Source organism: Trachypithecus francoisi, unplaced genomic scaffold, assembly GCF_009764315.1.
Source record: "Trachypithecus francoisi isolate TF-2019V2 unplaced genomic scaffold, Tfra_2.0 Contig01461, whole genome shotgun sequence".
NCBI classification, from domain to species: domain Eukaryota; kingdom Metazoa; phylum Chordata; class Mammalia; order Primates; family Cercopithecidae; genus Trachypithecus; species Trachypithecus francoisi.
The window spans coordinates 5,745,391-5,769,380 of record NW_022681433.1 but is presented as its reverse complement, the minus strand read 5'-3'; the positions used below and the strand labels follow the sequence as shown (position 1 = coordinate 5,769,380).

At 36.5% G+C, this 23,990-nt stretch overlaps 1 protein-coding gene across 8 annotated transcripts in view; it reads right to left on the bottom strand.

Annotated features, from left to right (window-relative positions):
* Window positions 1–3,789: 3,789 nt before the first annotated feature.
* Window positions 3,790–23,990, bottom strand: part of TRPC4 (transient receptor potential cation channel subfamily C member 4) — a 219,028-nt gene continuing 198,827 nt past the window's right edge. For 3 of the 8 annotated variants that reach the window (XM_033234685.1, XM_033234691.1, XM_033234697.1), the window contains 4 exons: window positions 22,913–23,107; window positions 10,961–11,002; window positions 10,743–10,832; window positions 3,790–9,320 (listed from right to left, as the gene is read on the bottom strand). In XM_033234685.1, the coding sequence (XP_033090576.1) occupies window positions 8,598–9,320; window positions 10,743–10,832; window positions 10,961–11,002; window positions 22,913–23,107 (1,050 nt within the window). In that variant the 3' untranslated portion in view covers window positions 3,790–8,597. Of the gene's footprint in view, window positions 9,321–10,742; window positions 10,833–10,960; window positions 11,003–22,897; window positions 23,108–23,990 lie in introns of all 8 variants that reach the window. The other 5 variants (XM_033234661.1, XM_033234646.1, XM_033234678.1 and 2 more) reach the window with 5 other exon arrangements.

The window sequence follows — 23,990 nt, the reverse complement described above, 5'->3', positions numbered from 1 at the left end:
TGGTTTACTGAATATTTTAAGCCCACTGTTGAGAACTACTGCTCAGAACAAGAGTTTTGTTTTGTTTTTTAAAATACTACTGTTCATTTACAGTGTGCCTGGTCACCTAAGAAATCGGATGGAGAGATACCAAGAGGTGTTTCCATGTGAGCTAACATTGCATGCATTCTACGGCCCATGGATCAAGGACAATTTTTGACTTTCAAGTCATATTATTTAAAAAATACATTTTGTTAGGCTGTAAATGCCATAGATAGCGATTCCTCTGATGGATCTGGGCAAAGTATATTGAAAACTTTCTGGAAAGAATTTACCATTGTAGATATCATTAATAATATTTGTGATTCATGAGGAGAAGTCAAAGTACCAGCATGAACCAGTGTTTGGACGGAGCTGATTCCAGCCCTCATGGATGACTTTGAAGTTTTCAATATTTTAGTGGAGGAAGTCACTGCAGATGTGGTAGAAATAGCAAAAGAATTGGAATTAGAAGCAGAGCCTGAAGATATAACTAAATTGCTGCAATCTCATGATAAAAGTAATACAGCTGAGAAATTGCTTCTTATGGATGAGCAAAGATAGTGGCCTCTTTTTTTTTTTTTTTTTAAGACAGAATCTACTCCTGATGAAGATGCTGTGATGATTGTTAAAATGACCAACAAGGGATTTAGATGATTACTTAAACTTAGTTGCTAAAGCAGCAGTAGGTTTTGAAATGACTGACTCCAATTGTGAAATAAGTTCTATGAGTAAAATGCTATCAAACAGCATCAGATGCTACAGAGAAAATTTTTTGTGAAAGGAAGAGTCAATCAAGTCACCAAACTTCAATGTTGTATTATGTGAAAAAATTGCCACAGTGACTCCAAAAGTCAGCCACAACCACTCTGATAAATCAGCAGCCATCAACATAGAGAAAAGGCCCTTCACCAGCAAAACGATTACAGCTCACTGAAGTTTCAGGTTATTGTTTGCAATATTTAGCAATAAACCCTTTTTGGTTAAGATAAGTACATTGCTTTTGATACGCACATTGCTTTTTAGAAATAGTGCTATCACATGCTTAATGGACTACAGTATAGTATCAATGTAACCTTTTTTTTCTGATTTATCTGTTTTATTTGGGTCTCAGTACAGTAAGGAGTAAAATGTAATCTTTTTTAGGGGGAAAAGACACTTGCTTTCCATTTCATTAGGTTTTAGAAACTAACCCAAAGAGAAGGGAGGGAACTCCACCCACTTCAAAATTTCAATACTTTTATAATATTTACACACTGGAATTCAGAACATCTGAAAAACCAAAATGCACTTTGGAATAGACTTTTAATCTAAAAGTACCATAGTAACATTTTATTAGTTACATAGTCAATAATAGTCATTGAATCCTAAAAATAATATTTTTTCTAGTAATTAAAATCTGAAAAATACGTCTGCTAAATTTCAACTTTTGATGTCTCCTCTAACTTTCAGGAGAAAAGAACATTCAGGATTCTCTCTTCACTGATGAAAGAGAAGACAAAAACTAATGTTCTACATGGAACCTTTGTGATTTATCGTGACCCAGTGGTACACTTGTTTATAAGCGTAAATATAAGAGCCCAACATGCGAAGAGAATACGACCCAAACTTTGTCGCTTCAAATCACAACATGTTTGGACAAAAACAAAAAACAAAAAAACAAAAAAAAACATTCTGCAAACCCTGCTATCAATGTGAGTACTGATATTTAAAAGTCTTATTTGTTCTTATTCAAAGCACTTTGTATATGACATTTGTTTTTCCTGCTGCTCTAAGATCAGACCCGACTTTCAGTTAACTCTACCCTCCACTGTCCCTGAGTCCTGGTCTAGATTCTCTGTAGTTCCAATGTTTTCAGAGAACGAACCCCTCATCTCATGGATTTGGGGAACATTGCTGTCCAGCTGGGGTGATTTTTATATGTACTGGGAAATGAAAACATTTGTGTAACTTGCTTTATTGTGATATTTGCTTTATTGCAGTAGTCTGGAACTGAACCAACAATATTTCTGAGGTATTTCTCTAAAAGGACAATTTCAGGATTCTTGTAGTGATAGAAATTTTCTGTATTTTGTCTCTATATATTCTGTATTTTGTATCCAGGTTGTGGATACACAAACCTGTATGTGTGATAAAACTGTCTAAAACTAAATAAACACACAAATACACACACACACACACATACACACACGTAAGTACATGTAAATCTTTGGAAATAAGCGTAACATCAGTGGATAATGAAACACATGTCAAAATCCTGCAATATTTGCATTACAGTTTGAAAGATGTTTCCATTGGGGGAAAATGAGTACATGGTGCATGAGATATGCTTGCATTATTTCTTACAATTGAATATGAATCTGTGATAATCTAAAAAACCTTTTTTTCTAATTTCATATTTGGTACTTCTAACTTTAGAAAGATGACTTAGTATAGTTTCATAATTTTGAGATAGATATTTTCATCCAGAAATTTCAAATATCGGCAACTGAAGTCTAAAGAGATGAAGTGCCTGACTTGCAGTCACCCCACAGCAGCTATGAAAAAATATCAGTTTCCTGCCTTCCCCCAAAGTACAGGGCATTTTGCATTCTGAATGCTGAAGTAGCACAGTGAGTTGTCTGCTGGGTGTAATTAATCCTCTCAAAGTACACTGGTGCCCTGAAAGCATGTCATGTCAATGTGGATCACACCTCATTTCCAGAGGGGTAACCTGGCCCTTCATGTACAGTATTAGGAAAAGATTTTCTAAAAAAAAAAAAAAGAAAAACACAGAAGGAATTTGGTAAAACAATTAGATTAGACCTAAAGGAAATCATAAAATAAGTCAACTAGAATTAATTAAAATCCTGTATTAAAATTATTTAAAGTAATAAAATTTTGGTACAATTCTTATTCAAGCATGGAAAAACAATGTTTGCAAATGTTAGAGAAAAGAACAATACTAACTCATAAGTAGCTAAAAGAAGTTTAGAATGGCTAAAGCATAGTGTGTGAGAGAACGATGCAGAGAAGCGATGGTGGTACCAGAAACCCAGCCCTGCAAGACTGGAAACAAAAGAGAGAAATGAGCTTATTTGCCTTTCAGACATACCTTGTTGTCTATCAGGCACTTCTCATCACTTAAATACCTTGTGGGCTGGGTCTGGTGGCTCATGCCTGTAATCCCAGCCCTGTGGGAGGCTGAGGTGGGTTCATCATAACGTCAGGAGTTTGAGACCAGACTGGCCAATATGGTCAAATCTCATCTCTACTAAAAATACAAAAATTAGTCAGATGTGTGGTACGTATCTGTAATCCCAGCTACTTAGGAGGCTAAGGCAGAAGAATCGCTTGAACCCAGGAGACGGAGGTTGCAGTGAGCCAAGATTGCACCAGTGCACTCCAGCCTGGGCAACAGAGAGAGACTCTGTCTCAAAAAACAAACAAACAAAACCTTGTGTTTTCTCCAATAAGTAGCTCTTTTATCATGGTTTTAAAAATAGCATGTGACAATATTTCACTAGGTAAAATAACTAGTGGAGGAATTTATTTATACAGATTCAAATGGCTCCTCTATATTTAATTACTTTAGAAAAGGTTTCCATGATACAGTTAGATAAAAACATTAAGTTATAGGTATAGTGTGATGAAATTCTTGATAAAAATGATAACAAAACCATAACCTATATAGCTGCATGTATATTTATATATTAATACATTTGTAAAGGCAAAGGAAAAACATGGAAAAACAGCAAATTATGACCAGTGATTCCATTAGAAGATTAGGAATCAAGGAGAGTCTGCAAACTTTAATAGAGCTACATAAAATGTTTTTGAGTAATTAAATACAGAATTTTCTACCGTTGTAATTCAGATGATGGAGATACATGAGTTGACTGAAACAGTTCCTGAGCAGCAGTGTCCAATAGAAATGCATTTCAAGGCACAAATGCAAGCTACATACATATTTTTCGATTTTCTAGTAGCCACATTGAAAAAGGAAAAAAGAAACATAACTCGTTTAGTTAGTATATTTTATATCAATACTTCGTAAGTACTATCAGTTCAATATGTAGCCAATATAAAATATGAGCTAGTTTACATTATTTTCATACTGTCTTAGAAATCTGGTGTGTGTTTCACAATTACAGCACATGTTAATTCAGACTTGTCACACTTATAAGTGATTGACAGCTGTATGTGGATAGGAGCTACCTTAGTGAACAGTGCAGCTCTTGAGGAAATTAATGGTTTTGCTACTGGTGAATTTGACCTGCAGACATCTTCACTGTCAGCCTAGCAATGGTGTGACTGTACCCAGGTTTGGTCCCACTGTCCCAATCTTAGTTTAACTGTACATTGTCCATCTCTATCGTTTTTCAGTTGAGAAGCTTTGATATTATTTAATACATTTTATTATTACCAATATGCATATAGGTTACCATAAAATCTACACTTTCAGTGAAAATGAACAGTGTATTTTCTGAAAACAGTAAGAAACCAACATTGAAAAAATTCTCTGAACACAACTTTGTAGAAAAACAAAAGATAACATGGTATTAATTCTGAATTTTAACTTGAATGTTTGGACAACTGTATGTTCTACAAGGGCAAAGAGGACAAAACGTTCCCCAAACAAAAAGCCAGTGGTCAAGGCATTTATAATGTGATGTCTCATCCAAATATCGAGATGAGGAGGTGTTGAAGCCCCCAACTTGACCACCAAACACCTGGGTAAATTTAGATAATTTCCATAAATTCCCTGGGCTTTACTTTCCCCAGTTATCTACAGTGAACTTGTTTAACATGGTTCTAAAATTTAAATTAAAAAAGGCATGTGATAACACTGTATAAATAAAATGCCTTTTCAGACATTGTAAAATCAGAATAATGGTTTTGGAGTTAAGAGGAATGCCAGTAATATTAAATTTCTAAATTCTACGGTTAGTTTTAAGTCAGAATTTCAGATAATCCAAAAAAGAAAAATATATTGTAAGCGTGTTTACAGGGCCACAAATGGATGGTTCTTACTAGGTTGAGTTTTAAGGACACTGAGCGTGGAAGGCAGCTGTATACACTGTAGAAGACAGATAAAAATACAATGTACAAGGACTAAGAATGGACAGACTTCAAAACTTAGTGGCCTCTCTTCAATAAAGAGCCATGAGACTTGATAGTCATTTACTCAACTAAATCCCAGAGTTATTAAGGATTATCGAATGTTAGAAGAATATATTCTTATGCCATTGTTACTTCTGTTTCCTCCACCTTTGCTAGAAAATTGACCTTGCTTCTTCAAGGATAGCATGGTAAGTCTACTATCCTTGACTTTTCATCAATTTGTTTGATCACTAAAGTATTTCAAGTCGCTGTCTATGTCAAGGCAGGAAAGTGAGTATGTTTTTGCATTAGTTTAATTGCCATCCAGTAAATAGAGTAACTATTTTAAGAAAATTTGATATACAAATATTCAGCTCATGAAATAGATACATTTTGAGGATGTTTAGCACTTTGAAAAATTACTCATCATTTTATAAAATAATTCACCACCATTTAAAAAAATATAGCCAATTTCCTTACTGAAGTTAATATAGATTTATTTGCACAGAAATTTTCAGGAAAACCTTTATTACAAATGATGAGGTACATCTTTATAGCATACTTTCTTATAAATGGAGCTTCCAAAATATACTTGTGATAAACAAAGTGTTTTAAACTTACCTGCTAGTCTATTAAGCCGAATTTTCAACACGCTCCTTCACCCAATTCAGACACAAAATTTAAGAAAAATAGATTTTTTAAGATTAAGAGAGTATGAAAAAGGAGAAATATTGTTTATGTAAATGAAGGTGATTTCAAACTTCTCTGTAGCATTTAGAAATTTCTGTGGATAGAAATATGAGTAGAAATGAAAACCCTGAAGTACTCACTTACAGACCTCAAAGAAATAATATTTCTTTGCTGGCTATCCTGCTGTTGTTTTACTTTTCTTAGTTTATCCCTACTCATCTTCATTAATGCTACATAATATCACTACATATTTAGAATAGCATTCAATTCTAGTGATATTAGTAGCAGCTGGTACTAATAATATCCAACACTTTGTTCATACTCATAAACACATCTGTCAGCAACATCTGGGGGTTGTTAGAATCATCCTTGCTAGGACACTGAAAAGGGTGATCTTACTTGCTCCAAATACATTCCTCTACTACCATCATGCTCCCCTATAAAATGTCAGCACCTTAACCCTTGATGTAAATAAGCTACTGGGGAAAAAAGGTTTTGTTGCTTGTACTGTTATTGGTGTTGCTTGAAGGAACAGAGAGAATTTGAAATTAAATTCTGGTAAAGTATATATAATGGTGATGTATAGTGTCCTTACTTTGGGAAAAAACAAAACAAAACAGCAATGCACAGGAGAGGCAAAAATAAATTAATGGAAAATATCCCAAATGTTAAGAATAGGCCTACAATTTCTCTACTACAGTATGTATGATTTAGAAAAAATTGAGTAGCCCCAGGATTTGCTCTGAGCCCTAATATACTTAAGATAAAGATGTTCTTGAAGCAATAAATACATTCATTAGGCTTGTGTTTCTCCAAATCTATCTGGTCCATTCCTAAGTCCCCAAAAACTAGATTTAGGAGTGAACAGGGGCTTAGTGCTCCTGGCTTTTCTGAAAATTAAAATCTAATATTTCAAATTGAGTTCTGAGATCACATACTAAGTATGTTTTAAAAATCTACTAGCTTTAATGTAATTTAGTCTAAAGAATTAAATACAGCACATTTTATATTTTGCACATTTCTCTTGCTTTAGAAGAAGGGACACTTATGAAGCTTACCATACTCATTCTCTCTCAAGGTATAGGACTTCAGAAGTGGCAATGGTAACCCCTGTATATGCATATTTTATAACTTGCTCTTTTTATGTTCTGAAAGGCAGTACAATGCAGTGGTGAAGGGAATGGCTCTGATGGACATATCACAGCTCCATCACGAGCTGTGTTACCTTAGCCAGTTAGTGCTGGTCTCAGTTTCATCATCTGTAAAATGGGGACAAAAACAGGAGCTACTTCAGAGGGCTGTTAAGAGCAGTACATATATGTTAATAGGTGTATAGGAATAGAACAGACTGGCATTGTTATTGCTGTTATTCCTTATTTTGATGTTTGGTAATGAGAAACTGAGTCCCATAATATTATGCCTTTTGGGGTCAATGATAAACCATATGCAATTTCTGAGGTTTGCAGAGTAATTTTTGAAATAAAATGAACTTAGCATTTTTCTATTTATTTGAAATAAATGCTAATTTTATGTGGTGAAGAAACTTCCCATAGTGGCTTAAATAGACACAAGCAATGTAATTTAAGCTTTAAGTTTCTAGTACCAATTTTATGTAAATTGGGAACACTTTCCTTGTAATAGTTCAGTGAATTACTATAAGCTAAATTATCTTGCAAACAAGAAAGAAAGAAAAACAAGAAATAAGAATGCTTTTCCTGTAGGCAAAACTATATATCTATATCTGCTGATAAAATTAATAATGATTTTTGAGTGATTTTAATTTTAAAGAAATAGATAATGATTACTGGTGAAAAGAGGAGACTGCTAGGTTTTTGTACTTCTTTTGAATTGATTACAATATTGCGTTGATTGAAAATACTGGAATTCAACTTTACTTAGATTTAGATTGGCTAGAATACATTCGTTTTCATTTGGATATTATTAGTATGCAATCATCTTGCTTGTTCAATGTGCTTACAGTATTATGGTTTATTATTCTTTTCTATAACAGAAATTTTGCCATATTTTTGAATTTCAGTTATTCATAAAGACTCATATTTATACTGATAAGCAGTTGAATCTGAAATAGGTAATGAAAAAAAACTGGAGGGGTGAGTTTTTTTCTGAAAAAGTGTCATCGAAAATCATCAATCATCAAAATGTATTAAGACAAACACTTTTTTACTTACTGAAAGGAAACCCTGGAACAACCTAAAACCCTACAAAGTATTTCTGACTTTGAGGGGGTTTAGACATGACTCCATGAGAACAAGACTTGCTTGCTTTAATTGTGTACAACAATTATTTACAGGTCCTTTAGAAATAATTTGGTAATATTTGTGTTTTAAAGTCAAACTGTAGGACTAGGTGAAAAGTCCTTGGCGAGTAACCCTCTCTAGAGACCCTAGAAAATTATGAAAGGCTATAATATTTCAGCCACATTGGTTTTTGCGTATAAAAATAGCTATTTTAGGAGTCAACTACCACATGAAATAAATGATGTTTTAATTGAAAAAGATAGCTAAAATGTTTCTGTGGGTTATTGCAACAGTACAAGAATACAAGGTGCATTTATTTATTAACCAAAACAATTGTAAAACAAATTGTGAAAGCAAAAGCAGGCTACAAAACAAAAAGGTTTTTGATTGCCTTTGCCTTGTTTAAACATGTTACAGGTTAATATGCCACAGTTGATAAATGCTATAAAGTGTAAGTTAGCATTTGCTAATACAATTTAAACATTTTCCCACACCCAGAGCACTACGGAAAATATATATGTGTATGGTAAACGCTTCCTCCTTCAAGTATCACAATCTTGTGGTCACATAATCTTCCTGGGTGACTGTGTCTGGGAGGTTTAGATCATAGTCTATACTAGAGTCCTCTTCTTTTGCATGTTTCTCCTTTGGTATTATAGGAACCGTGTCCTCCACCACCACCTTCTCTGACTTGAATGGACACACTCTCTTGCCTACCTGTAACCCCAGTGTGTCCGTATTCCTTTCTCTATGGTCTACTAACACACACTGTTCACTGAGACCGGGAATGCTCAGGTCAGCCCGTGAAGCTAATCCTCGAGATTCCAGTTGAATGTTTCTCTCAAGTGGTCCTGCAGCCTGTTGACGAGCAACTTCTTCTGAAACAGAGAAGATTTGGTTTGCATTTTGCTCAGCAGCATTTTGTTTTGATCGTCTATGAAATAACCCAAAGTTTTTGATATCGGTCACAAAATTCACTTTTCTCTGCTTCTCCCTGGGTGGCTCTTGCACCACCAGGGCAGAGCCATTGCTTATGTTATGTCTTTCGGAGGCAATTGCTGCTGATCTCGGATGAATCAGGGTGGTTAAATCAAAAAGGCTGAAATTCTTTTTCTTGTCCTTGCTATTACCTTCGTTATCACTCTTTTCGTCTGAGTCTGCCGAAGTTGAGGACTCCTTCGCGGCATTTGCAGATTGTATTGTGGAAAATTTGCTTCCTCTTAGTAATCCCAGAACTTCAAAGCGGAAACTAGAAATGTCTTGCTTTAGTTCCTACATAGAATTTAAAATGAAAAATTAGGTTAGGACTTAAACATTTGGAAATACCATTTTCTTTTCTCATGTATGGGTCAGAACTGTTTTCACTCCTTTTCAAAAACAAGGATTCTACTCTACTATGGTTCTATTTAGAATTCCAAGTTCTCTCCCGGATACTTGATGTCATTTTGATGTCTACTAATGTCCTTATTGGAATTGGGAAGGAGACTTCCTAAGGTTGATGCAAAAAGAAACATGAGTTATCTTTGCCACCAACGCGCAGCTGAGTATATTGGGTTTCTCTGGGACTACAGTTTCGAAGACTTCCTCTCCAAATGATTCATCTGCTGCCAAGTTACTTCAGTGTCTCTGGGGTGTATTTTATAAGGTTTTAAATATTGGCACATTTTTCTGTCCACAGGGATATCTGAAAATTATGTGGAGCCTAACTTTTTAAGAGCTGGTAGTTACTTGCAGTTGTTTACTGTCTTAAGGAGGACTTTCCCCCTAAATCTGGGTCAGCCTCTACATCCTAGGAATTTCTTCGGATCTAATGACATTTCTTAGACTCATCCTTTTTCCTTGTCTTTTGGGGCAACTGAATTCTCAGTCTTAACCTGATGGCAGCCTTCTTGGTGGCTTCCTGCCCTAACCTATCTCCTAAAGCAACATGAATCATTTAACATTACAATTTGAACTTTATGACTGCAAAGAAAATCTGGGCTTCTAGCTAGTTTTCAACCTGCACTTTAGGTTTTGTAATTTCTCTATCTTCTTACCTAATTCACTACTTCATTCTCACGTTCAAACCTGCTATTTTCTATGTTAAATATCGCCTATAGATTTTGTTTAATTTGTTTGTTTGTTTTTGGCCTCTAAGATCTTACTGACCTTAATCATCCAACATCTCTAAACACTAAAGAATTTTAACCTAAATTATTTTAAACATGTGATTCAAGCATATAATATTTCACACATTTTACTTATTTCCTCTTACACAATTTAAAAAATATCAAGGAGAATGTTTATAAGTGTATTAGTTACAATTAAACTCAAATCTCAAATTTTCTGCTATCAAAGTTTTGCAGAACACACAAAGTTTTTGTTGTTGTTAGTGTGTTAGTTACTAAATGTTTCAGATTTTAAAATCAGGCTGAAATTTCAGAAACAGAAGCTCACTCTGGGATCAGGTAAGTCAGAATGCCTTAATCACTAGGCTTTTCTCTGTATGTTTGAAAACATTGTATTTTGAGAAGAAGTTTCATCACTAGCTTTTCTTTTATTTTTACGGTTCTATAGGGTTTCAGTTGAAAGATGAGAAGGCACACAGGCTTGCTGGAACACACAGCCGCATTTCTAGCTCTGATTTTAAATGTGCTCTATCTGGATCCATATTCTGCACAATCTGCCTCTTGTGATGGAGATGAAAATGGTTACCTTAAAGTTCTCTTCGGTCAGTCCTTCTTCAGTTTTAGCATCTCTAATCATTGCAGCAACGTATCGCTTCACCAGGTTCCTCATAACTTCCTGAGGCGTTTTAGAACAAGAGTATTGATACTCAGTGAGTAAATACATTTCCTCCTGACTCAGTTCTGAAGGGGGGACTGCATTTTATTTTAATGAAAATTTCAAGACATAGTACAAGGACAACTTACTTGGTACTGGTGATGTCTTCTCAAATTATCAGCAGCTCGCCTCTGAAAAGGAAAAGGACATTCCTTTCTGGTTATACTGTTATATTACTATTCTAAAAAGTAATTAATTTTTTTAATCAAGAATGTTTTTATTCTCATTTCTTCAAAGTGGGAGTTTTACTAGTCAATGGGCAATGGCTAAAGAGTGCTGCACATGGGCCAGGCGTGGTGACTCACGCCTGTAATCCCAGCACTTTGGGAGACCAAGGAGGGTGGATCACGAGGTCAGGAGATCGAGACCATCCTGGCTAACACGGTGAAGCCCCGTCTCTACTGAAAATAACAAAAAATGAGCCGGGCGCAGCGGCCGGCGCCTGTAGTCCCAACTACTCGGGAGGCTGAGGCAGGAGAGTGGCGTGAACCCGGGAGGCGGAGCTTGCAGTGAGTGGAGACAGGGCCACTGCACTCCAGCCTGGGGGACAGAGCGAGACTCCGTCTCAAAAAAAAAAAAAAAAAAAAAAAGTGCTGCACATGAATCAAAAGAATGAGTGAACAAGCGTCTATATGACATTTGAAACGCAGAATAAGTTAACAATGACAGAACTGTTGTTCTCATACAGGATACAAGATGATGAAAAATTAGCTAATTAGAGTTAATACACACTCAAAATCAGTTGAAATGATGCTAAGAGAGAGTACATATCAAATAGAAATTTAAAAGTCTTCATAAATATTAACATGGCAAGATTAAGAAGTTAGTTACGTTATGTAACAGTTAATCAGAAATCTTGTTAGTCACTGAACTCTCCAATATTCATTTCAATAGTATATAGAGTAAGAGGAGATTCCTGTTTAAGTAGATGGTTGGATTTAACAGAATAAATAAATAAGGGATTCTGTTGAAACACAGCATTTATTAACTCATTTAACAAATTAAATGTGAGTCCCAGCTCATATTCTGAAGGCATCAGAATGGTTTGAGAGCAGAGGTGGGGTAAGCACAGAGCAGTGATTTGGGAGTATGGAATTAGAGAGGTGGGTTGTTTAATGATTGAAAAAAGTCTATTATGAGTTGAGTTAAATAATAAATGACATTAAAATTATATATTTGCAGATTCTTAAGTATTCTAAATATATGAGAAAAAACCCTACATAATCCCAATTTTATGTATGTTGAATAAACATCAGCATTGATTCTTCAGGAAGAAAACTGGCCAAACTAATATAAAATAAAAAGATCTCTATAATAAAGGAATTAATCTGGTAAATTGTGAGAAAGCAAAAGGGATAATATATCTTGGTTTTAAAATGAGGCTTTTGAGCTTGTTCCTTAATAATCACAGGCTGATAAAATAGAATTCTGAAAAGAGCTGTGCCTGCATCACTGTGAAATGATAATTTAAATATGAAACAATTTAAAAGAAACTCTTTTCTTCTCTTCAGAGAAAGAGAAGAAAATGCTATTTGCACTGGCCATAAGGATGCATCCGTCTTTCATGCCTAGTAGTGACTTGTAGGAACAGATGAAAGACACGCTTAGCTTCCTAAAGGTCACTAATTATTTTGACTATCATTCACTTTTGCATGAGAAATACATTTTGAGAAAAACATTTAAAATAGGATTAAGCTATTAATTTAAAACCTCAGAAATTTGAAACGACACAAATGTAGAGCATCTTGAAAAAGTATGGCTTGGGAATTTTATGGCTGGGCCACCAGATGGAGGTGTCTGACTCATATTGAGACACAGCTCAGCTGAAACCTAAGACAAACCGCACTTCTAAAAGGGAACACACAGTCTTCTAGATCTCCTTAAATTTACTTAAAGTAAACTAAAATACTAAAGTGAGTTGTACATCAATTTCTTCAACACTCTCACCCTAGATATTATAACAGAGATCTGATTTTCATTATTTAAGTAGCTAGAAACTCTCAATTTAATATAGAAAGAATTTAGTCTACTTAATTTTTATTGTTTCGGGGTTCTATAACATTTCACTACTGTGTTTTAGAATCCTATCCTTCTAAAATCCAATAAAGACATTTTCAACAGAGAGCAGTTAGAAGTCAAGATTTAACTTTAAATTTCTTTAACATCAAACTACGATTGAGGATGACAGAATCAGAAAATTATGAGTAATAAGTGAAAATTATCATAATACATTTTAGTATTAAAATGAGTACAAACTGTCTTTCCTTCAGTAGAATCTTACTCATCGAAAGCCAAAAATTTTTAATACAAATATAAAAAGGTCAAAGACTACATTTGAAATGATAATTCTAGGTTAATTTTCTTGGGAAAAAATTTAAAAAATCAAAATAGCTTGTCAAAAAGAAGAACACTAAAAATGTTCACTATGTACCTTTCAGGTGTTATTCAGTTTCTATAGTGCAGGTTTAAGACTAAGTTAATGTAGTTCATTGTTTTTGCCAACCAATTATTCTCCACAATTATGTGGTAATACCACAAAGCTATTTTTTAGTTGCATGAAATTTTATCAGGCAATGAACTTCAACATCCTGGCTAGAAAAACAGGAATGGATGAAGTTAACCATCTTCTGAACCTAAAACTCAGAACGAATGCAGTGCACTCACCAAATAATTAATGCTAAATTATGCAGCTGATAGAGCTCTCATCTGTTTAATCTCTGTTTCCCTGATTAGCATGACAGAATAGGCTGTTTAGTGATCATTACCATTATGCCCTTACTTTCTGGGACAAAGTGTGGTGTGACGTTAAGAACATGGTACCAGGGGTTTCACCTGGGTTTGAAGCGGACTGTGCCTAGTCAGGGAGTTTAACTCTGACACCCTCCCTCTTCCTTGATTTTTTATTTTACAGGGTGAAGATAAACTCCACGTGTAGTTTTGAAGATTAAATTAGATAAGATTATGGCATCTGTCGCTAGCTAATGTTAGTTCTTGTCCTCTGCATTGTTTTCCTTTTTGATTAATAATATGATTTAACAGCCCTTTAAAATATCTTGATTCTCAAAGCTTGTGCGTAGCTGGACACATATTATGATTACCTCTGAGAAAGTAAAATAACATACTTAGATTTCACTGTGTCCCTTTGCGTGATTTTGATGGCAATTCATGCTTGTGGAGAGCATTTCCTTCAGTTAAATCATTAGATGGCTTCAGCTTTGGCAGTAGAGAGGTTTAGAGGTAGGAAACTTGCGTGTAAGTGACAGAGTAAGGGGATAATTCTGGTAAATTTGGACAGATGTGACCCAGACTCTGTAGGCAGTCATCTTTTGGGGAAGCCCAAAAGTTTTACGAACTTTTCTGCATGACATTGAATTTTTGCTATGACATTAATGAGACAGCCATATGTGAGCAAAATTCAGAGAACATAGCAAAAAGGAGCACTGGCTAGGGGTTCCTGCCCAGCAGACCTGTGGAATGCACCTCCTACAACATGTTGTTACTGAAGAGCCACTCTGATTCAGAGTCTCCTTTGGTCTAGTTACAGAGCAGAGTCTCCAGGCCTGGGGATGAGAGTTCCTCCTTTGCCTTTGTCTCTGGCTGAGCTCAGGGATATTTCTCTTCAGGGGCTCAGGATGATTTTCATGGGTTGAGACAAGGAGAAGCCTACGTCTAGGAAATGCAAGATATTGGGGAAGCTGATTGTCTACCTCAGATCTCAGTTTTTTCAGTGTAGGAACCGTGAGTTGGGAGAAACTGTTTATATTCTTGGTGCCAGGCAGATTGAAGGGAACGGCACCTGGATATGGAAATATGACGGCGTCTCGCTTTGTCGCCAGTCTGGAGTGCAATGATCTTGGCACACTGCAACTTCATTCTCCCGGGTTCAAGCCATTCCCCAGCCTCACCTTCCTGAGTAGCTGGGATTACAGGTGCATGTCACCATGCCTGGCTAACTTTTGTGTTTTTAATACAGATGGGGATTTCACCATGTTGGTCAGGCTGGTCTCGAACTCCTGACCTTGTGATCTGCCTGCCTCAGTCTCCCAAAGTGCTGGGATTACAGGTGTGAGCCATGGCGCCTAGCCGGAAATATGATTCTTTTACCATGTGCTAGGAGTTTTTCATTTCTCTGCGACCCCTGGAAAGGGCTCTGCCTCCTATCTGAGTCCTGGGATATTTCTGGTAATAATCCTGACACTGTATATTTGGGTTTGGTTTGCCATGGTGGGGAGTAAAGCCAGCTTGTCTCAAGGCTCCATTTTGGAACCAGAACTCTCTTCACTTGTCGGGCTAATTTAAGGTATATTTATTAAGTGACTACATGTGTATGGCAATAGAGTGTAAGAAACCAGAGATGAATAAAGCACATTTTTGCCCTTAAATGGCTTAGAGTCCAAAAGGTGGATTGCCAAGATCATGAATGACTACACATGAAGGCAAAATACAAAAGAAAACACGGGAAGTGATGTAAGTGTGTTATTTGAGTACAGGGGAGAAGGAGATAATACCATGCGAAGGAAAGAAGCCAGAACAGTCCTCTTACAGAGAATAGGGTATTACATGGGACATGAAACGATTATAGGATTTGGACAAGGGGAGGTGCACAGGTGTTCTAGACGATTGGAATAGGATGAGCACATATGCTAGGGTTAGAAAGTGAGAAGCACATTATGGAGACTTCTGGCAGGATAGTTGCAAAGTCTTTGCTATTGGGAATATATAGGTTAGATTGTAGTGGGAAGTTAGCATGGACTGTTAATGTAGAATTTTGATTGGCACACGAATCCAATGGTTACTAGGCACTTGGGGATTTTGACTAGTTGAGTGACATGTGATGAAAGTTGAATTTCATTGATAGTCATCTAGCAGCAGCATCAGGTGGGAATGAGACTTCTAGCTTCTGGTGGTGGCTGTTAATTCTTGGAGGTCTTTGGCTGGCAGGTGCCTATCTGCAATCTCACATGGTGTTTTTCTTGGGTCTCGGTCTTTACATGGCCATGTTCTTACAATGACCCTATTCCAGTGTAATCTCACCTTAACTAAGTATATCTGCAATAATCTTATTTCCAAATAAGGTCACAATCTAAGTATGGGTGGTTAGGACTCCAACCTATCTTTTTTGAAGGGGCACAGAATTCAACTCATATGTACTATTTGCAGTAAACATCACAATAATTTTTGGCAATTAGTGACACCATTGAATATTATGCAATAGAACTACCATCAATGATATTTAGGATATTCATATACTTTCTGTTGGGTAAAGGTCAGCTGAGCTTCAAAGGGATTTGTTACCGTAAGAGAAGATATTTTTTCTTATATTATCACTGGAAAAGACCAAGAACAGGATAAATGAACAATTTGTGTTTAAAAGTAATATAATGAAAGCCATTTCATTTAAAAATACCTAAGTGGGTACTGAGCTTTAATACCTAAGAAAATAGGTATATAATTTTCTTTCAAGCCATTTGCATGTTAACTTTGACAGAGTAATCTGCATTGACTAGGTGTTGTCTAAAAATAATAACTTAGGTAGAATTATAGCATGGTAGACCTGTGTTAGGAATAAAGAATTTCTCAGTGAATGAGTGTACAATATCACATAGAAATTTCCGGAACTGGGCAGCTGGGCGTGGTGGTTCATGCCTATAATCCCAGCACTTTGGGAGGCTGAGGAGGGTGGAGCACAAGGTCAGGAGCTCAAGACCATCCTGACTAACATGGTGAAACCCCGTCTGTACTAAAAATATACAAAAAAATTAGCTGGGCATAGTGGCGGCCGCCTGTAGTCCCAGCTACTCAGGAGGCTGAGGTGGGAGAATGGTGTGAACCCAGGAGGTGGAGCTTGCAGTGAGCCGAGATAGCACCATTGTACTCCAGCCTGGGCAACAGAGTGAGACTCCATCTCAGAAAAAAAAAAAGAGAAAAAGAAATAAATTTCTGGAACTTTCATTTTGCAGCTTTTTTTTTTTTTTTAACTAGATTGGTTGTGAGTTGTGTTTAAGACAGAAAAAATGGACTATATGACAAATCAAGGACTTTTCTTCCTAACTGAGTGTCTAGGAAAAATATTTTGGAAGAAGTGCTCTTGAAGTTGACACTTTTCTTTGCAAACTACATCAGAAGTCACTAGACTGTGTGTTGAATATTCCTTGGCAAGGTAGCTTTAAAGGAGAAGATGGGGGGCATACCTGTGTGCCATATTAGCATAATTCAGTTTGCGGGTTCCTCCTGATTTGTTAGGACAAGACAATGGCAGTGTTTGGATCAGAGAACTCATGTTAAGGAGAAAGACCATCTAGTGAAAAACTGCTGCTGCTGCAAGGAAACTCTGGGATTTCAATATAAGTGTCAAGTTCCTTTAGAGCAGGGAAGATTTTGCAGCTAGAAAAGAGAGGTCTCTGGAGAGTGAGCTGTGACATTTTCTCACTCTTATCTCCAGTTCTCTTCAGGTCCACTATGTAGAATGTCACGCTCACTTCATGTAGCTAGTCTTTGCTGTCAATTTTCAGTGCCGTTTTCTCTCATTTCCACTCTGGTTTTGGTCTAGCAGTGAATTTTAAGCCCATGAATTATGCCTTTTAGTCTTTGCTTTGCTCCTTAAATTCCTTAAGCCATACATCTTGCTGTGTTCTTCTCCTTTCACGAAAACTAAAAAGGCAAGGGGGCATTCTGGGATGTGATCCCTTTACAAAATTTGCAGTTTGACTTCTTTGCAGATGGATCTACATATTGTTCTCTATAAACAGTCTTTCTCTACCCTTATAGCATACATCTGCTTACTGTTTTTCATGAACATATTTTCTAAGCATATCAAAATAATTCATGTGAAATGTTTGAATGTTGTATCATCAAACCAAATATTCAGGAACTCACTCTTGAAATACCAAGAATATCAAGCAATTAATTTCTATATATCCCCAACGGGGAAATAAAGTTTCATCAAAAGGCCCTGCCAACAAATCTTGCAGCAGTAATTTAGGAAATCTGGAGATACTCATGGATGAAAGTTGTCATATTTGTAAGATTTGTCATTAGACCTACTGAATGTCCTAAAGATTAGGGAGCAATACATTTTGACAAATTGCCACTATAAATGAAGTCTGAGAGGCATGTACTATGAGCATTTTTTCTTTAGTGATGATAGCTGTTGCTAATCTATTCAGTTTCTAATTCATTTGCAGTGACTTAACTGAGCATATTTCTGTGGCAACTAGTCAGGCTCGAATATTCCACCTGTATCTCAGGGCTGAGTGATGCTCAGAGTGATCTGCCAGAGATCATCATGCCTCCTGTTCTTCTCACCATGTGCTTGAGAGAAAACCAAAAAGTGGAAGACATAAGACTAAGGAAGTTAAAAACATTTCTTATGATTTTATCGAAAGAACTAGTAGTTTTTTTGGTCCGGTACACTAACATATGAATGTAAACATTTCATTTAGAAAACTAGTCTGTGGCATTAAATATGTTTCACATTAATTAAATGCTTTGGGGAAGTACTGTATTATAATAGTATCTTTGTACTTGAATTAAATGGATGGGACCTTTGGAGCAACAGCATGAAACCTGGTTTTGTTTTAGTTTAAATAGCTCAGATCTACTATGTACTCACACAAATTAAAGATTCAAAAACTTCAAAAAAAATTGTGGTAAATACCAATGCTGTCTTGAATAGAAATGTCCAGTTAAAGTTATAAACTGGAAATGCTTGTTAAAATGGAGACTCCTGACAATTCTTGTATGCTATAAAATTTGAGAACAAATGCTTTAATAACAAGAAGGGCATTTGCTGATAAAATGAGATTAAACAAAACATTTGAGAAGAAGCAATATCAAAAAACACAAGTTAGAGTGTGTTTCTTATTTGGGTAGGCTGCCTTTTTCATGGTTTTTTAATAGCCCAGAGATGAAGCATCTCTCAATAATGGGTTTGCTTTCTATCACAAATGTTGTGCTCAATAATAAAGCATTTCTCCTCCATTTATGTGTTCTCCCACAAAGCAGTAAAGTGAAAGATTAATTTACCTGGAACTCCCAAACACCCATTAAATGAAGTCCAGAGTTAAAAAGAAATATGAGTTAATGAGTTTTCAGAGCTAGTTGTATCAGTATTACTAGGACGCCGTAAATAGCACGGTAAGATCATCAATAATGGGCTCCTAGAGAGTGGCCAATGTAGCAACCCTGAAGAGCACTGGTTTCCCAGGCATTTCCTGGGAACGTGAATGGAATAAGCACCAGGGTGACGTTTACGCAAAGGCTGGGTGACGAGTGTCAGTAAACTACAAATGGGAAGGTTACAGAAAAATACTTCAAAGAATGAATTCACTTCCAGTGTAGCTTTAATTTTCTGCTTCAAAAATGCAGCATAAAGATAAGCAGGTTGAGGATAAGGGCAGAAGGTAAACCAGCCTGGTAAACAAGGGATTCTGGATACAGGAGTCTAAGAGGCAGCCGAAAACAATGATGATAGGATTTGCAAAGGCTGCTGAGAACAATCAAAAGACACAACAGGGAAGGTATTGCTGCATGTTCACCAGACTTCTCAAGGAAATAGGAGAGGGCAATGGAAAGCAGTTTGAACTGGGAAACGGAAAACCCAGCATTTTTCCCCCGCTCTGTCTCTAAGAGACCCTCAGACAATGGGCAAAGTAAACAGGTTCTCTTTTAAAAGAAATGGTTGAGCTAAATGATATCTAAGATCCCTTTGGGGTATAATGGTATATTCTAAGCCATGTGCTGGTTTCACAAAGTGACTGTTACTGTTCCTTAAATGTCACCTTTTAATTAATAGCTATTTGTGTATCTCACTGTCTTTGTATGTACACCTAATAAACTGTCAGGAGGATTAACCAAGTTGAAATAAATTCACAAAAAAATTATACTTTTCATATCACTTTCTCAGTTAACCCCTCTTTTAATAATACAACCATCTTAATTTATATCTCATTTATCTTATACATTTATTTATGTATTGTTTGAGATGGAATCTCGCTCTGTCACCAGGCTGGAGTGCAGTGGTGCGACCTCACTCACTGCAACCTCCATCTCCCGGGTTCAAGCGATTCTTCTGCCTCAGCCTCCTGAGTAGCTGGGACTACAAGTGCCCACCACCACGCCCAGCTAATTTTTGTATTTTTAGTAGAGACGGGGTTTCACCATGTTAGCCAGGATGGTCTCTGTCTCTTGACCTTGTGATCCCAAAGTGCTAGGATTACAGGTGTGAGCCGCCGCGCCTAGCCTTTCTTATACTTTTATAAGCAAGAACTTCTTTACAAATTATACCTATCATTTATTTTCATATAAACAAAAAATGTATAAAACTCAACTAAGAGTAGGCATCCGAAAATCATATGTTCTTTTCATTCTGGAAATGCAGTATGGAGAAAGAGTAAATTTAGACAGCATTGATGTTGATTGGACTGATGCCTACCCAAGGCTCTAGATTGGTGGAAAAGAGAGACATGACTCAGAATATTTTCCCCTTTGGCATAAATTCCCAAAGCATCCAAATACCCATTGTTGAATGTTAGTAAAATATTAATGGTGAAAAAAAAAAAAAGGAATGGTTTGAGATTCTGATTAGTTTCAAATTATTTTGCTGTGCATCAGCTTGGAGCAAAAAATTCAAATATAGAGATAGACACATAAAAGAAATGTGTGGGTTCCTTTTGAGACCAGTAATATATAGCAAATAAAACTGTTTAACTCTGAGAATGAATCACTACTTTAATAGAAAAGCCAATTGACTGAGAGCTCCTCTTTGCTTCTAAAGAATGATGGCAACATAATCCTTTCCAAGAGTCAACAGTGAGAGGATAGGAGGGGAGGGTCGGAAGTCAAGCTTTTGGTCTGGTTCTCCATTCGTTTTGTTGGCAGTACAGATGGATCGCTTAAAACATCAGAGTAGGACCCTGTGTTTTGTTACAAGTTTCCTGTTATCTTAAAAACCAGGATTCTCTCTGCCATTGCCTAAAATTAAAATATGAAATACAGATTTCTTTGGTGAGTAGGTTTTTTTTTTTTTTTTTGATGCAGAAGCTCTTTTTAAATCAGAATACTCTTATGAAAGGTAGTATATTATGACAGCGTTAATCATCACTATCTTTTCTGAGATCGATTAAAAAATGCTTAGAAATTTAAGGATGAGATGGTACAAAGGATAAGTATGTTTGATCTGGAAAGGAGTAAGCTGGAGTCTGGCTTCCTTGAAATCTTGTCCTGTTTACCTCAAGGGAAGCATTAATTATGTCTTGCATTTTTCCCATAGTCTTTTGCATGTGACTGTATGATAATGTTAAATATATTACATATCTGTTTTTATTTCTGAATCTCTCACATTAAAATTGGTGCCCTCAAAGATGGAACCCATGCCTTCGTACCTCTTGCTACTCCTCAAATTCTAGTTCAGTTATGGCAAGGGGGACACATGCAGTAATTGCTTATTAAATCTAAGCTATTACATTTATTCTAAAACTTTTAACACGAAAGTCAAATATCTGGAGTAAAATAATTTCCTTCCCTTCTAAGGTCAGTCTTAAAGTTCATAAATTAGTATGAGGATGGCAGGATAAGCCTTTGTCACAATCTGACTTTGGTTTCTAAGGTCAGATATGTTCGCAAACTGTAGTCCCCCAAATCTATGGGTAATAGTTTATGGGAAAGAATATAACTGTATCTCCTAATCACCTCTTTGTAACATTCATTGCCAGTCAACTTCTCTTTGGAATTAGAGTTGTTACCGAGATGAGAGGAAAATTAATGCCACTGTCAGTAGGAGAAAGCTCCATTTGGTGCTGACGACAATGCCTGGTGGGCAATGAAGTGAAAGAGAGGGAAGGATTTCTTAGGGCATAGCAGTCACACACCATGTCAAATAAAATTGAAAACAAATTAATATTTTTTATTTTTAATTAATCTCAAATAGTACTTGGTAATCCTAATATAACAACATTTTCAAATACTTCCAAAGCAATTTTCTTGAGAAGATCAAAGTGACTAATGAGTATCAGTGTGTTAATTCCCAAAACATCACTATGAGAACTTTCAAAATTAGACCACAAAGGGAGGAAGGCGTGAAAAATGATTTGTCTTATGTCAATGGTATGGCTGGACCAAAAGCTCAACGTGATGTATCTTCTGCTGGAATTGCTTGAAATCTTGATTTCTAAAATGAGGAAAGGGAAATACCATCTTCCAGTTTACCAGGAGCATTGTTCTGAGCAGTCTCTCTCTCTCTCTCTCTCTCTCTCTCTCTCTTTCTCTCTCTCTCTCTTCCTCTCTCTCTCTCCTCTCTCTCTCTTCTCTCTCTCTCTCCTCTCTCTCTCCTCTCTCTCTCTCTCTCTCCTCTCTCCTCTCTCCCTCTCTCTCTCTCCTCTCTCTCTCTCTGTGTGTGTGGTGTGTGTGTGTGTGTATATATATATATTGATGCCTAACTTCTTGGCATCTAATATGATAGAGAGTAGACGCAACATATTGAGTAATTAAACATGTTCTGGAATCACAGTTGACAGTTGGCACAGCATATTTAAGTTATAATATTCAGTCAATCATTTAATTGATAATTCTTATCAAGCATAAAATGTTCCGTGTAAGGACCTATGTTAGGCACGAGGAATTTGAGGTCACTAAAACACATGCCCTGCCCTCACGGAGCATACAGTCCAGAGGGGGAACAGACAATGAGGAATAAATGCCACAAATAACCTGCTGTCACATTCTGAAAAGACCTAGAAGTCAAGGTACTAAGACAGAGTATGCTAGTTCCCCATCCTTGACTAGCAGAACTTGAGGAGGGCTGTGTGAAGAGCGGGACTTCTATTAAAATAGCAGTGACTGCCCTCAATGCAGGAAATGCACTTGTGAAGAAATCCTAGTTAATCAGACACTGCCTTGGTCATGGGAGATGTGCTATAAATGTTCATGACATGCAGTCGGTAAGAACAAAAAGGCTAAAGACCTGAACATGTTCATTAAAGAATACAAATATATTCAAATATACAATTTAGAAAAAGAGTAATACTAACATGCTGTGTTCTTACCCCTATTGTTCCAAAACTTTCTGGCTTTCTTCTCATCTTTTTCTTGCACAAGTGTGTCCAGATCCATTTGATCAGGTACCAGAGAGACTTGGGGCTTGGGATGACATTGAAGGGAGTGGGCAGAGTACCTCCTTCTTCAAAATAACTCATCCAAAGCTTTGTTCGTGCAAATTTCCATTCTATATCTGCATGGTCCTGAACAGGAGAACATGACAACTGATGACAGGTTCCTTAATTAATAAGGTACCATGAATTTCACAGACAGCCTGTAACCTGACTTCAAGCGGCTCTTGGAACATTAATTAAATTGCTTCTAAAACCACCACTGACTCCCAGAGATAGTAATCTAAACATTTCAGATGGTGGCTTAACCTAGAGTAGTCACAGGTCTTGTGTCACTTCTCGTACTTCCTTCTTCAGTGAAACAGACATCTAAAATAATTCCACGTTAAAAAGACTGCAGTAATTAGTTATGACTTGAAGATTAGCCTGCATCTTCTGCACTGTAGGCTCACGTTAGCACAGTTTCATTTGATTCAGGAATAGATTTTCTGTCTTAACCAAAGCCTTGTATTCCTGTTTCGATTAATGCTACCTCCACAGATGCTCATGGCTTAGCCTTCAGTGTTGCCAGGAAAAGTCTTACTGGATATGTTTTCATGTGAATATTATTGCCCACCTTTGGCCAATGGAAATAAACACAGAAAGAAGTTCCTCTAATAAATGTAGAATTGGGCCTCTCTGACACACCATTGAATCTTGACCTAACTTCGGACAGATTTCACCAAGGAGCAGTATGGCCAGTGGTTGCCCACAATCCTGAGGCTATCCCCTTCATCATGTATTACTCACTCCACTTTATTAACCTCCTGGGGAAACTTTGGAACATTTGTGGCAATTAGATTTGGGGTGGCCAGTCTCTTCTTAGAAATTTAGCCATAAATCTGATTTAAGCAGAAAATCTGAGAAGTAGGAGGTGGTAGAGACTGGGCATACGTTCATTTTAAGAATTCAGAATAGTTCATTGTAACCAGTTAATATCATAAACACGAACTCATATTTTATAGTAGGAGAATAA